The 12777-nt window shown below is 44.6% G+C and overlaps 1 protein-coding gene across 1 annotated transcript; it reads left to right on the top strand.

Annotated features, from left to right (window-relative positions):
* The first annotated feature begins 1726 nt into the window (after positions 1-1726).
* LOC112894661 (AT-hook motif nuclear-localized protein 24) lies at positions 1727-3350 on the top strand. Its single transcript, XM_025962438.1, has one exon. It carries the CDS (start codon positions 2114-2116, stop codon positions 3083-3085), a length of 972 nt encoding a protein of 323 aa, XP_025818223.1. The 5' UTR covers positions 1727-2113; the 3' UTR covers positions 3086-3350.
* The last annotated feature ends 9427 nt before the right edge of the window (positions 3351-12777 follow it).

Here is a 12777-nt window from a genome sequence, read left to right as displayed (position 1 = left end):
GCATAAAACCTAGCACAAAGAGAGGTAACCACAACAATGACTCACCTGGCGACTTGGGCAGATGTAGAAGAAGTGGTCAAAGTTCTTCTCTGTCCTGGCCATCTTGCCCTTCGGCACCCTACAGTGGCAGTCCAGGCACTAAATAGAGGGAGGTCCGGCATCCTGTTCTTGCGGCTTTCCCCAACACTGCTCAAGCTCAAATCCATGGCCGCGGCTGAATTGGGGCAGAGGATAGGCGAATGGCGACAAGGGGGCGGCGATTCAATCCAAATCACCTTGGGGTGGGGGGTGGGGGGTAGCTGACTGTGACGAGTGGATCTCCGTCAGCACCACTAGGGTTTAGTGAAAGGGGAACGGGCACGGGGAGGGAGGCGGTGAATGGGGATGATGGGCCGAGCGGAAGAGGACACCTGGCTATTTTAGCCGCGCCAAGCCACGTCGGATCCCGCGTGGAGGGCCACGTCGGCTAATGGGTCGGGCTGAGGCCCGTTTGGATGTCTAGTGGTACCCGAGCCAAGAATGTGGAGTAAAAAATGCATTTTGGAAGTACAGGGACCAGAATGACACCAATTAACAAGTTTAGGGACCCACCATGAATTTTACTCCTACAATTAATATATCATTGAGACAGAAGATGTAGTACAATAGTAGTGCACTACATGGTGTGACAGAAGGGGGCATAATTGTGGTAGCCTCACTCGCTTTCTTCCTTTCTGTGATACAGTTAGCGTCAATTTGCTGCCTGACTCCTGGAATGCTAATTCTCTAGCGCTGTGATGATGTGTTCTCCTGCGAGAACCACGGCCCCCGGATCAGTGTGTTTTATGGCAGATGATGTTTGGTTCCCATGTCGCGTCAACTAGCTATCAACAAGTAGCTTGTGGCATAAGGTCAACCGGAAGATGCATGGCATATGTAAATTCAGGCCGAATTAAGAGAAAGGTAAAAAAAAAGACAGGGAGAAAGTTGAACGTAGGTTCATCCCGGATTCCATCTCTATGCATGTGAACTTGACCTTGTGATGTGGATCGTGCAACGGCTCTACGCGGCCTACCCACCAAATCACTTCCATTTGGAGGCGACTAGCCCAGTCTTACCAACACACAGAATTAGACTGTAGTCAGACAACTGACCAATTCATTTGCTCATATATTAGCTGACATGAACCCTACTTGCATTCAAAAACAAAACATAAAAACAATCTGACCACTATTCACTGAGTGGACCGAAACTTTGCAGATCACATCAGGCTTAAACATTCTCGACCCGGCCGGTCAGTCACATCTGGACGTACGCTCAACTTTAGAGATTGGATAGATGTGATGCTTGGGAGAAACAAATACATTCCAGACTGCACACCAGTGCATAGAACTGTACTTGATCCATAAGTTATGAACAACTTTTTTGTACCCACACATATCAGAAAACAAGCGATTGCATTTTGGGATGTTGAAGAGAGGTCAGCGTGCATCTACCGGGAAAAGAGGGAGATGAGAAATGCCTAACGAGAGAGAGAGAGAGAGTAGTAGGAGTAGGAAGAGGAGGAGGAGGAAAAAAAAAGGTGTAGCTAGCAGTCTAGTTAGATGCCCTAGAATCAGCTGAGAAGTTGGTGGTTGACATGAGAAGTGCCTTGCCCCCTCCCTCGCTTTGTCTGGTGTCTGGTGAGGGGTAGCAGCGGTGGTGGTGGTGGCGTCCCTCTCCTCCTCCCTCCCACCTATCATTATTCTAATCGAGCAGCAAAGTGGAGAAGAGCGAGCGAGAAAAGAAGGGGCAGGGCGCCGTCTTTCTTTCCATCTCGTCCCTTTTCCCAGCCCTCCCACACACACCACACCACACCACTGCCCAGCCATGCACTCTGCTCCTTCTCTCCTGGCTTTCCTCCCTTAATAATTGACTAATTGTTCTGCTCCTCCCCGGCCTCCTTCTTTACTCCCCTTTGCTTTCGTTGCCACTGTTCCATCTCGTAGGTTTCGTCGTCCCTGACCACTTGAGAGATTTGTTAGCAGATAAGATTGAGGGCACCAAAATAAAAAGATCTTCCAAGAAAAAGAAAGAGGGGGCGAGAGGAGGGAGCAAGCCGGGAGGGAAAGAATAACCTAGCTAGCTCGCGAGGATGGATCCGGTCGCGGCATCCATACATGGTCACCATCTTCCTCCGCCGTTCAACACCCGCGACTTCCATCACCATCTCCAGCAGCAGCAGCAGCATCACCACCACCAGCTGCAGCTCAAGACCGAGGACGACCAGGGCGGCGGCACGCCGGGGGTGTTCGGCGGCCGCGGCACCAAGCGCGACCATGAGGATGACGAGAACAGCGGCAACGGCAACGGAAGTGGCGGCGGCGGCGGCGGCGGAGGCGGAGGTGACGAGCTGGCGCTGGTTCCCCCATCTGGTGGCGGGCCAGAGGGCGGAGAGGCCACCCCGCGCCGCCCGAGGGGCCGGCCGGCGGGGTCCAAGAACAAGCCGAAGCCGCCGATCATCATCACGAGGGACAGCGCCAACACGCTCCGGACGCACGTCATGGAGGTGGCCGGCGGCTGCGACATCTCTGAGAGCATCACGGCGTTCGCGCGCCGCCGCCAGCGCGGGGTCTGCGTGCTCAGTGGCGCGGGCACCGTGACAAACATCACCCTGCGGCAGCCGGCCTCCCAAGGCGCGGTCGTTGCCCTCCACGGCCGGTTTGAGATCCTTTCCCTCTCCGGCTCCTTCCTCCCACCGCCCGCGCCGCCAGAAGCCACAGGGCTCACCGTGTACCTTGCCGGGGGGCAGGGGCAGGTGGTGGGCGGCAGCGTCGTGGGCGCGCTTACAGCAGCCGGGCCGGTGGTGATAATGGCGGCCTCTTTCGCGAACGCAGTGTACGAGAGGCTGCCGTTGGAGGAGGACGACATGCTCGCCGCCCAAGCACAGGCCGATAGCGCCGGGATTCTCGTTGGTGCGCAGCAAGCGGCGCAGCTCGCCGGCTCTGTCGACCCAAGCCTCTTCCAGGGACTGCCACCGAACCTGCTCGGCAACGTGCAGATGCCACCGGATGCAGCCTACGGATGGAACCCGGGCGCCGCTGGAGGCCGTCCGGCGCCGTTCTAATAATTGATGAGGCCGGGCGGGCAGCTTAGAAGGTTAAGTGATATAGCTTTCTTCCATCTTCACTTCGAGTCGCATCGTGGAGAATTTCCGTGGGAATTATGCATATGATTTCAGATGTTAATTATTAGCAAGTTATCTTAAGATTGTTTCCGAATATGTTGCTCTCGATCGATCCCTATCGTTTGCTTTGGCTATTTATTGTGTCATAACTAATCTTGTTGTTGACATGAGGCCGGGGTTTGTACCTTATAATGATCGTTTTCTCTCTTTCCTGCATTCAGTATCTTAGTACGCACTGATCTAATTGTTTAATTCTAGCATTTTTCCTTTCAAGAAGTGCCACATTATCCCTTGATCGACACACGAAGAAGGTAGCTAGGAAGAAGTGCGGGAGATGAGGAAGCTGGGAACGAAGCAGCAAGGATAAAATGATGAGATAGGCCTCGGAAGCATGTGGAAAGATGTGTGTACTTTTTACCCTGGCCTGCTGTGCAAACTTCTCTTACTTCCAAGCCTTGGAAGTGAAGGTTTGATCGGTACGAGAAGTGCCTGTCCTGACACCACCACCATGGCACCACCATCATCATCGCATGCCATCTCTACCCACACTCCCATGGACACTGATTCCGAGAATAACTGAAACTCTGTAGCACTGCCCAATTGCCACCATCATGCATGTTCTGCAGGCCAAGTAGCAGTGTAGTAACTTCGATCGCACGTACCACCTTACGGTTCCATTTGTTTAAGCAAATGCTAGCTTCTTCTGTTCGACCTTGTTGCCTCATTGCTTCAGTGTTCATACTGCACGGCCCCTAAAATATTCAACCCCCGATCGAGTCAAATGGTGATGGCAATCAGGGCCATGCCCAATATAAGTAGCCATGCGTGGGCGATCAGACTAGGGAAATTGTTTTAACTGGTCCTCTTGTTCCTGAGGTCTCCCGGTTGGGGATCATCTATGAATGTGAGAACTGCACCACGTTGCAGGTAGAGGGTCAGTGGCACAGTCGTACCTTTTCGAGGCAGACTGCAAGATTTTAATGCCTGCAGCACCAAACAAGGCAGCGCACGAGGTGTTAGATTAGATCTGGCCCTTATTTGATGCCATGTTATCTCATGTTTTTCTTTTCGTCGTTGGACGGGATGGGTATGGCCGTATGGGGATCTAGCATGAAGATATGGTTGGTCTTCTGTTTCGAAATTGGGTTTCCCTCGTAATTTGCTAGTAGATTTGAACTTGTTCCTCTGTTAATATCTACAATATCAAATAAATGGTCTAACAAAATATATTTCACAGTGGATTTAACAAAACTGATTTGATGTTGCAGATGTTGATATGTTTTATTTTCTAAAAAAATTAGGCAAAGATAGAGAAGTTTGACATTGATCAGTGCAAACTTTAAAGCGACTACATGCGTGTATCTAGCTGATAATATTGGGTGTCTTTTCATTTCTTCATTCCTTTGCTCTTTGTGCCTCTTCATTATTTATAATAGAAGGAACTATTATATTTTATAACTGCCTCATATAAATCTTCCCAATGGACAGCCCTCGCCACAGCCGTCCCAGAGCACTATTGTCTCTTTCTCCCAACTGACCTTGTCAAAACCTTGCCGGCCTACACATAATCATGAAAAATTACTTCTTTCTCAAAATAAACTCCCAAATTCTACCTGAAAACTCCCTAGTTCATTCTACTTTTGGACATTACTTGAAGATTTTGTTTGAAAATTTGAAATTGCCAACTGAATTTCGAAACTTCATCAAATGAATTTAATTTGATGTAATGGAAATAAGGCATACAAATTGACTTAATTGTTACTGTTTTCTAATACCTGAATAAAGGATGAACCAGTCTTCACTAGTATACTACAAGTCATAGCCCTCATCATGTATGTTTCTGTTGATTTTGTAGGTTGATACTTTCCATTAGAATATAATGGTTAAGTGCCAATGATGTGGTGCTTTCTGTTTGATTGTTTTATTTGGGTGACATGCCACGCTAATGTGGATGGTCAACTAGGATGAGGGACTAGATTGAACCTCAAAATGCAAGTTTGTGGAGTAGGTCGCCTGGCCCCCCTTGGAAGTTGAGGGGCAAACTCGATCACGGTGGCAACACTGTGGTACCAATTCTCTTATTCCACCTAATAATACAAGAATTTACGAAATAGAATGAATATCCAAATAATAAACATTTCTCTGTATATAGGATAAGCCAAATATTTCCAATTTCGATCACTATTAGATTCTCTACTTTATTCCAAATAATGAAATAATAAAAAGAGAAAATATGCCTTCTTTATTGAGACATGATGACAAAAAGTAATGTGCACTATGTCCTTTTTTTAGGTGGGGGGGGGGGGTAAATGACGGGAACGGGAGTGCCCTATCATCCAACTATTGATTTGGTGGTCAACTGACACAAGTGATCCAGCTACTTACTCGAGCCCGCAATCACAGCACCACTTCATGTATGGTTACCAACTGTGCCCTGTTCGGTTGATCTTGCCACGAAGGCTAACTCTTGCCTGCAAATTTAAGAACACAAGCAAAAATGAAGAAGAGCATAATAAAGATTGCAAATGAATGCTTAAACACTCGGGTTGGCGGTTTTGCAAACCGATGATGGTGACAATGTTCAAGATAGAATTAATCTAAGCAAAACGTAAGCTATCTTGGCTGGTGAATACTAAATATAAGGACTTAGGGTCGGCCAAGAAACCCTTGGCGCGTTCCTAATGGACTCCCATGGGCCAAAAGCTCAAAGGAGGTGGCGCAACATCATGACAGCTTCTGGATGTTCACCATTAGGAGATGAACTAAAATACCTTGAATGTGGGCCTCCAACTTGGCTTGGACACCCTTGGTGATCTTCTCCTCCTCCATGCCTCTCTCCAAATACTTCATGGTCCTCTCCATTGTTCCTTAAGTACAATAATATCATTTGGTAGCATATCATTCTCATAATTACCAAAAGTAAATGGGAATGAGCTCAATGTTGATTTAGTTGTGTTGCTCGAGCTCTAGTGATCGGTACTTGTATATCCATCTAAGTAGTATTGTGAGCATCCTAAGGAGTGATATCGACCACGTCATCCTCCCTCTCTTCAAGCAAAGTCGTTCTCGACGCTAGCTCGTTTTCCTCTCCAAAGTATGGCTTCAAATCTGCAATGTTAAAGGTGGGAGTAACCCCAAACTCGGGAGGCAACTCAAGTTTATATGGATTTTCATTTGTTTTCAATTATTTTGGAAGGATCAAAAGCTCTAGACATCAACTTATATTACCTAAGTTATGGAAATCTATCTTTTCTTAAGTGTAACCAAACTAAATCACCTGCATCAAAATTAACTTCATTTCTACCTTTATTACCAGCAATTCTATACTTTCAATTCATCTTTTAAATATTTTCTTTAGTTATCTTAATGCAATTTTAAAAAAAAGAATCAGCACATTCCTTAGCATTATAATGTATCCCCTCAGTAATAGGATGAATAGAAATATCGTTGGGAGGCTGGGAGCACGAGGGTTAAAACCACACACTACCTGAAAAGGACTTATCTTGGTGCTGGATTGTTCCACCTGGTTATATGCAAATTTCATATGCGGCAAACACTCTTTTCATATCTTTAAGTTTTTCTTCAAAACAACTCTCAACATAGTAGATAGTGTTCTATTCATAACCTCAATTTGTGCATCCATTTTTCGATAACATGTTGTAGAAAATAGCAGCTTTATACCCAACTTATACAATAGCGTCTGCTAAAAGTGACTCAAGAATTTTGTGTCGCAATCTGAAACAATAGTAGAAGGTATACTATGCAAGAGAACAATCTCTTTGAATAAAAGGTCAACAATATGAATAACATCATCACTTTTATGACAAAGAATAAAGTGATCAAATCCCCACACAAAATCCATAGAGATATCTTCCAAGGATCCCTTGAAATAGGTGACATATACAAACCATGTGGATTTAATCATAACTTAGCCATTGACGAGTAGTGCAGCGAGCTCCACGTCTCTTCTCATCTTTGACCAATAGAAATGACAAGCAAGTATATCCTCCATCTTCTTGGCTCCAAAATTTCCCATTAGCCCACCTCCATGCACTTCACGTAACAACAACAAGCGAATGGAGCTAGCTGGCATACATAGTTTGTTAGCTAAAAAAAACCCAACATTGAGAATGAATTTGTTCCATATCTTTCCATCTTTACAATGTAGCAAGACATCTTTAAAATCAGCATCATGCACATATTGATCCTTAATTGTTTCTAATCCAAAGATTTTGTAGTCAAGTTGTGTCAACAAGGTGTATCTCGTCAACACTCCGTTCTTCTTAAGTCCATTCAAAGGTGCAGCAATGATGCTAAAATCCTTCACAAAGCGGTGATACAATCTAGCAAGATCTTGAAAACTCCGCATCTGCATGATAGCCTTTAGGACAGGCCATCCCTATATAACTTCCACCTTTGCTTGGTCAACTTCAATTTCCTGTGGAGTAATAACAAAGCCAAGAAAAGAAACTCAATTTGTGCAAAAGGTGCACTTCTCAATGTTACCGAATAAACGGGCATCACATTGAGCATTAAAAACATCATGTAAGTGATCAATATGCTCATTCATATACTTGTTGTAAATCAATATATCATCAATATATACCACTATGAATTTTCCAATTAATGCACGCAAAACCAGGAATACTATCCTCCACATCAACGATGATGTGATCAAGCTCTTCAAGAAAGGTCTCGAATCTCAGCTGGTATTGCAAGGCAATTTCACCCGAAAAGTCTTGAAACTCCAAAAATCATATGTTCAAGATCGCTGACAAGTATGCTCTGGAAGATGATACCTTGAGGGAAAAACTCGGCGTGCCATGGCGGCATATGATCGAACAGCTCGCTGAGATGAAAAGCACCATGACCGTGAGGACAAGTGTCGACCGGATGCACAAAGGGCACAACGCAAGCAAAAGCCAGAGAACGAGGTGGCCAACATGGAGCCAAGAAGGTCTCGCTAAGATGTAGTGGAGGAGTTCCAAAAACTCATGGAGAGTCAATGTCCAGTTCATCCATGGAATAGGCATCCCATGTGTGACAGCTAGACATTAAAGAAAGAGTTTGCTGGCAATACAGGCTAGGAACATAGAATTAACCGGATGAAAGGGACCCAAAGACGATAGGCGATGAGTTCTAGATGATCGGCAACGAGGTTAACATCATCTTCGGCAGAGCCGATGCGTGTGCATCAAAAAGGAAGTAAAAGCTGGTGGAGTAGGAGATCATGACAATAGAGATTAACCATCCCGAGTACTTGAGGTGGTTAGAAGTGCTGATCTTCTTCAACAGGGTGCACCACTGGTGTAATGTACCTAATGCAAGACGCTACCCACTCGTTCTAGGCCCAGTCGTTAGCAATGTCCGACTCAAGAAGGTGCTTGTCGATGGTGATTGCGGCCTGGACATCCTCTTTGTCAAAGCCCTCTATGCCATGTGCTTGAGTAGGAACATCTCGTGCCTTATGAGCATGCATTCTTCGGCTGATATCGGGGAAAGACGCAAGACTGCTTGGACATATCTCCCTCCCCGTGATGTTCAGCTCCGAGGCAAATTACAGGACCAAATTCATCCACTTCATTGTGGCTGGTTTAGACAGCAGGTACCATGCCATCGTTGAAAAGCCAAAAATAGCCAAGTTCATGGCAGTACTGCCTTACATCTTCCTCATCCCCAAGATGCTAGCTTCGAATGGCATACTCTCCATCCAAGGGGATGTCAATAAAACCTATAACTACAACAACGAGAATGCTCAACTTGCTAGCTTGACTGAGGTGATGGTGTAGCTTGATAGTGTCCTCCATAATACAAAAGTTGTCCATGAAGAAGGTTTGGAGATCTTGACCAAGAAGTCGGCGTCGATGAGCATCCGTCAGCCAATGTCACTCGAGAATTTAAACAAGATCTCCTTGAACCCGGAGGACCCTAGCAAGATAGCCCTGATTGGAGCAGGGCTTGATCCAAAATAAGAAGATGCGCTCTTCAGCTTCCTTCAAGCAAACTTGTACATTTTTCCATAGAGACCATCCGATATGCCCAAAGTTCTGAGGGACTTGATCGATCACTCATTAAACGTTCATGATGGAGACAAGATGATCAAGGAAAAGCTTCGTCGATTCGCCTAGGACCAAAAATGAGGTTATTAGGGTAGAGATTACTAGGCTGCTAGCTATTGGCTTCATTAGGGACGTGTTGTGTGGTAGAACCAACCTGAATTACACCGGCTTAAGTACGCAAGTCCTCTCTCAAGGGCTCCAACATACTTCAAACGGTGTAAGCCCTTGGCCTATCAGGTAACATCCCGATAAACCACCGAATGCAGGATCAAACAAGGTACCTCGCATGAAGGCGAGTCCAGAGATACAATCGCCAACATATTTTACATCACAGGCATTTATATCACATGAGTGTTTAAAAGTAACATAAGTTCCAAACTGATGGAAATTATTACAAACCAGTTTAAAGATTCAAGTTTACAGCAGCGGAGTTTAAAGTACGACAACTGTACATGTCGCCAGTACGGACATCATGCTAAGCCCTGGCATGACATCACTCGGTATGATCAGTGTTGGCCGGGGACAGGTCCCACTCCACGAACCAACCATCGGGTAGAGGGTAAGGCCATGGCATAGGCAGAGCAGAGTCTTCAGGGGAATTACCTGAATAAAAGTCACAATGCAAGAATAAAAGCCCATAATTTTTTTAAAATTACATAAATACCCTTTCTCCCTTTGCACTTAAATTTGGCACACATACACAATAACAAACATACACACTTCGCATAAAAGTCTAATGTTTATAATTCTAATTACCTGAATGTCACAGCCTTCCCCCCTAAAAAGAATCTCGTCTTGAGATTCTGAAGCAGAATAGAATCGGACGATTAGATTTGGGAAGTGGCTTGAAAGAAGTTTGGGTAATTTCGTTGAAGGTAAGATTCAGTTTCCCAAGTCGCTTCTTCTTCGGTGTGATGATTCCATAAGATCTTATACATCTTAATTTTCTTGCTTCTGGTGACTCTCTCCTTGCTATCCAAGATTTGGATAGGTTGTTCGGTGTAAGACAGATCATGTTCAATCTCAATGGTGCGTGTTTCAACAATCTCCGTAGGTACTTTGATACATTTCTTGAGTTGAGAAATATGGAAGACATCATGAATAGCAGCCAATTGAGATGGAAGATGAATTTTGTAAGCCACTGGGCCACAGACTTCAAGAATTTTGAATGGTCCGACATATCGGGGTGCTAACTTCCCTTTTATGCCGAAACGCTGAACACCTTTGGTAGGAGATACTCGAAGATAGACAAAATCCCCTACTTGGAATCGCAAAGGTTTCTTTCTTCGATCTGCATAACTCTTTTGTCTAGACTAGGCTGTTTTAAGATTGGTTTGAATAACTTTGACCTTATCTTTGGCTTCAATAACTAGGTCTGGTCCAAAGATTTTGCGTTCGCCGGTCTCAGACCAACTCAAAGGAGTTCGACATCTTCGACCGTATAACGCTTCAAAGGGAGCCATCTGAAGACTAGATTGATAGCTATTGTTGTAAGAAAACTCGGCCAAGGGGAGACATTTGTCCCAGATTGCACCATAGTGAATAATACAAGCTCAGAGCATGTCTTCAAGAATTTGGTTGACTCGCTCAGTCTGTCCATCAGTCTGGGGATGATACGCAGAACTTCGAATGAGTTTGGTTCCAAGAGCATACTACAGTTGTTCCCAGAAGCGTGCAATGAATTGGGCCCCTCGATCAGAAATAATGGTCTTAGGGACACCATGCAATCGAATAATTTGATCAAGATAGACTTCGGCATACTTGTTGGCAGAATAAGTGGTATGTACCGGAAGAAAATGAGCAGTTTTGGTAAGTCTATCAATGATCACCCATATGGAGTCATGTTTTTGGAATGTGTTGGGAAGACCCACTATAAAATCCATACTAATGTCTTCCCACTTCCATGATGGGATGGGTAGTGATTGGAGTGTACCAGATGCTCTTAGATGACTGGCTTTGACTCTCTGGCACGTATCGCACTCGGATACATATTTAGCAATTTCTCTTTTCATCCTGGTCCACCAAAAATTTTGTCGAAGATCTGGGTACATTTTGGTACTACCAGGATGAATAGAGAATTTAGATAGATGTGCTTCATCAAGAATTTGTTTACGAAGTTGATGATCCTTAGGTACAACAATACGATTGTTGAACCATAGAACTCCTTGATGATTGGTGTGGAAACACTTATATTTTGCTTCTCCCTGAGATAGTTTTAACCTAATAATTTTGATACCTTCATCATGTAATTGCGACATGATGATTCTATCTTGAAGAGTAGACTTGATAGATAATAGATTCAAACTACCTTGAGGAATGATCTCTAGATTGAGTTTCCTCTTCTGATTACAGAGAGTGTCATTGAAAGTTTCTATGGATAAGCAATGACAATGTGCCTTGCTGCTAAGTGCATCCACAACCACATTGGCCTTACCAGGATGGTAGTGTACCTCAAGATCGTAGTCTTTGATCAGTTCTAACCAACGCCTTTGCCTCATATTTAGGTCAGCTTGGGTAAAGATATATTTGAGGCTCTTATGGTCAGTGTAGATGTTACACTTAGCACCCATAAGATGATGTGTCCAGATCTTGAGAGCGTGAATAACGGCTGCCAATTTAAGATCATGGGTTGGGTAGTTTTGCTCATGATTTCGGAGTGCTCGGGATGCATAAGCAATGACTCGGTTGCTTTACATAAGAACACAACCAAGTCCAGTTCCAGAGGCATCACAATAGACATCAAAAGGCTGGGTATTATCTGGCTGAGCTAGCACTGGAGCAGTGGTTAGAAGTTTTCTCAAGGTGTTGAACGCTTCTTCACACTTATCATCCCAACGGAACTTAATCTCTTTCTTAAGTAGTTCAGTCATGGGTTTAGCCAATCCAAGGAAACTTCAGATTTGATGGACTGAAGTTGGAGGCTTCCAATCCATAACCTCTTGGACTTTGGCTGGATCAACCGATATGCCTTCACTGGAGATAGTATGTCCCAAAAATTTCACACTATCCAGCCAGAATTCACATTTTGAGAATTTGGCGTAAAGGTGATGATCACGTAGCCGTTGAAGAACGACATGTATGTGATTAGCATGATCTTCTTTAGTCTTTGAATATATCAGAATATCATCGATGAAAACCATGACGAATTTGTCGAGTTCCGGCATAAAGACTGAATTCATGAGATACATGAAATATGCCGGGGCGTTAGTGAGCCCAAAGGACATAACCAGATATTCATATAATCCATATCTGGTCGAGAAAGCCATTTTTGGAATGTTACAAGGCTTGATTTTGATCTGATGATTACCAGAGCGTAAGTCAATCTTGGAAAAGACCTTAGCTCCAGCTAGTTGATCGAATAAGATGTCAATGCGAGGAAGAGGGTACTTATTTTTGATAGTGACCGCATTGAGTGGACGATAATCGACACATAGCCTTAAGCTATTGTCCTTTTCCTTTACAAAGAGAGCAGGACAACCCCATGGTAAAGCACTTGGGCGTATAAAACCTTTGTCAAGAAGATCTTGGAGTTGGATTTTTAGCTCGGCCAACTCGTTTGGAGGCATGCGATAT

Source organism: Panicum hallii, chromosome 1 (genome assembly GCF_002211085.1).
Source record: "Panicum hallii strain FIL2 chromosome 1, PHallii_v3.1, whole genome shotgun sequence".
NCBI lineage: Eukaryota > Viridiplantae > Streptophyta > Magnoliopsida > Poales > Poaceae > Panicum > Panicum hallii.
This window is presented reverse-complemented; position numbering and strand designations above follow the sequence as displayed.